We start from the raw sequence: 2,945 nt of genomic DNA, 5'->3' as shown, positions 1-2,945 counted from the left end.
GGTTGAGGCGATGACGTCGCCCGTTTTGGCGATGACGAGCTCGCTCTCCTGCGATGGTATCACGATGCCCTGCACAGCTGCGTCACCACCTTCCACTCGCCTTCCGCCGTACGGCACTATCTGGCAGCAAACCACCAGTTCGCCGCCTGCGGCCGTGCTCGCCTTTTGCCAGCCGTCCCGCTATCGTGCTTGCCCGTCGCTGCTCTACCGCTGTCCCCTACCTGCTTCGCCTTCCGCTCGCTTCCGACGAAGGGGAGGAGCACGACGAGGACGGGGTTGCTCTGACCGCCGCCTCGTAGTGGCAGACAGTGTGGGTGGCGGCGACGCAGGAGCCGGCGGGGGGCATGACGGCGAACTCATCCGCTGTGGTCCGCCCGCCGCCCGCCGCCGCTCCGCTGCTGCGCAGGCCCGCCGCTGTGCTCGCCCGCCAGCCGTCGGCCTCCCTCGCTGAAGAAGAGAAGAGAGAAAAGAGAAGAGAAGGAGAAGAAAAAAAAAATTGCAGCTGACATGTGGGCCCCACGTACTTTTTAAATTTTTTTTGTTGATTAGGATGCCACGTCAGCGAAACCACTCATATATATTGCCACATGACCTTGAGTGCACGGTTTGTATAAGTTTAGGGGTATACATTTCTCGCTGTCAAGTTGAGGGTCCTCCGTTGAACTTATTCCAAGATCATGTAGTAAGCAACACAACTGGTTAGGGAATAAACACACGTGAAAAAAGAGAGAGTAGAAGTTAGGTCATCTAATTGTCTTAAACAGTTTAGCAACGAGGACGTACAGTTTAGTAGTTTGAATATAAATTAAGACTATAACCTTAAAAACTAGATTTATTTGGCTTTTTTAAAGAAAATCTTATATAATAATCTTGTTTTTGAAAAAAAAAACCATCTACCCATACACAGCATTACAATAAGCCCATATGCAGCAGCTCCGTCGAAAGGATGATGACTTTTCCTTTACACAAGAAGAGATTTTTACAGCTTAACATGGAGAAGAAGAAAAAAATCCAGAAACAAACTAAACATTCACAATTGATCTTGCTCACAACAACCCGACATGCTCACAAATCCACAAGATCAATTCATTGTTCCCGTCCTGGCGATTAAAGCATTCACAGTTAATTTACAGATCGAATCCAACTCTTTCCTTTTCTTTTGATGAAAAGCAGAATTCAATTCAACTTGTGAATTTGTGATATGCGACGCAAAGCTCAAATCAATTTAGCAGAATTCATCATCTACAAGTAGCGAGTCCCGGGTTGGGGGTACAAGCTGTACGGCGCTCCCGCCGCTTCTTGATCCGGCAACCACGCCGCCGGCGGGGGGTAGCACGGCACGCCGGGCGGCGGCGGACGCGGCGACATGTACGACGGCAGCGCACGGTCCACCGAGCGATCGCAGCATGGCGCCGATCTTGGCAGTGGTGGTGGATACTGCGATGAGGCTGACTCCGGCGGCGGCGGTGGCGGGTAGGTGCTCGTCGGAGAGGGGAAACTGGGCGCCGGGTAGCCTGCCGGCGGTGGCGGGTAGAAGTTGCTCGGTGGTGGCGGCGGGTAGCCGGCGATGTACTGCGACGGAGGAGGCGGCGGCGGGTAGCTGCTGTTTGGTGCGAAGCTTTGCGTCAAGTGAGGCGGCGGCGGCGGCGGCGGTGGAGGAGGAGGGTAGCTGCTCGGCGGCGGCGGTGGGTACAGTGAAGCTGACGGTGTCGCGGACAGCGATGGCAGCGGCGGGTAGCTTGCCATCGCCGGAGGCGGATACGGCGCACCCGACGGCGTCGTCGTCGTCGACGTCGGCGGTGGCGCGCAGCAAGAGGAGGAGATTGGAGTTGGATGATCCACCTGCGGCTGCTGGTACGCGCCGCCGCCGGTGACGGCGAAGGTGAAGCTGAGCTTGCCGTTCGCCTTGCCGTCGGGGGCGCACACCTGGTAGCTCACGTGCCTCGGCGCCGCCGCCGCGCCGTCGCCGCCGGCGACGGCGAGGTCTGCCAGCGGCACGGACACCTTGCCGACGAGCTTGCTCCCGAGCAGCGGCACCTGCGCCTTCACCTCGAACTGCAGCATACCATCCCCGGCGGCGGGGAGGTCGAAGGCGAAGACGGCGGCGTCCCAGTCCGGGTTCTCCCCGCCGTCGGGGTCGCCGCTCGTCTTCTCCCGGCGGCCGGCGAGCGACACGGCGGCGTAGAGCGGCGGCTTCTGGAAGGGGACGAACGCCTTGACGCCCCTGCAGGAGATGGACCTGATGGTGACCCGCCGGCCGCCGCCGCCGCTGCCGGCGGTCGACATGGCCTCCGAGAAAAATCTTTCTTGGAAAGAATTGGGATTTTGAGCTTGGAGATGGATCGATTTGTGGCTGATGGGATCTTGGTGGCTAAAGATTTGACCTTGTGCTCTTTTGTTTATTTGGATGATATTGGATCTAGGTGCAATCAATCAATTGGGGAGCAGATAGTATATGCTGTTACTGTGTTCTTTGGCTGCCTGATTTTTAACTGTTCCTAATATTTTTTTTTACTTTCATTTCTGGATGCAATAAACAGGAGGCAAGTGTGTTTGCGTGTGTGATATATATTTGCATATGTAATTATATAAAAAAGCACTCAAAATGCTGCAGTCTCTCTCAAAGAAATCAAGTTCGTTCAGTACTATTTTAGACCCCACAAAGCAAGAAAAATTGTCTGATAATGCAGTTGGTTGTCTAATTTTCTTCTTGCTTTAGTCATTGCACCACCTGTCTCTTTCTTCTTTTCCCCAATTCCACACTCATTTGATATTTGGTAGCCGTACTATGTTGTGACTGTGAGAGGCCACCATACATACACTATATTAAAGCAACATTTGCCAATAAGAGTAGAAGCTGTTTTACCAGGAAATTGGATAAGCTGAAACCCATCTAACCATTTGTGATAGCACAAAGCCATAAACTGATGTGTACAGGCCCATAG

General features: G+C 54.0%; 1 protein-coding gene across 1 annotated transcript; it reads right to left on the bottom strand.

Moving 5' to 3' along the window:
- Window positions 1–938: 938 nt before the first annotated feature.
- LOC127753958 (leucine-rich repeat extensin-like protein 3) lies at window positions 939–2,647 on the bottom strand. The gene has a single exon (XM_052279405.1). It carries the CDS (start codon window positions 2,284–2,286, stop codon window positions 1,243–1,245), a length of 1,044 nt encoding a protein of 347 aa, XP_052135365.1. The 5' UTR covers window positions 2,287–2,647; the 3' UTR covers window positions 939–1,242.
- Between the last annotated feature and the right edge of the window lie 298 nt (window positions 2,648–2,945).

The sequence above is a fragment of the Oryza glaberrima genome, chromosome 11 (assembly GCF_000147395.1).
Source record: "Oryza glaberrima chromosome 11, OglaRS2, whole genome shotgun sequence".
Classification (NCBI taxonomy): Eukaryota; Viridiplantae; Streptophyta; class Magnoliopsida; order Poales; family Poaceae; genus Oryza; species Oryza glaberrima.
This window is presented reverse-complemented; position numbering and strand designations above follow the sequence as displayed.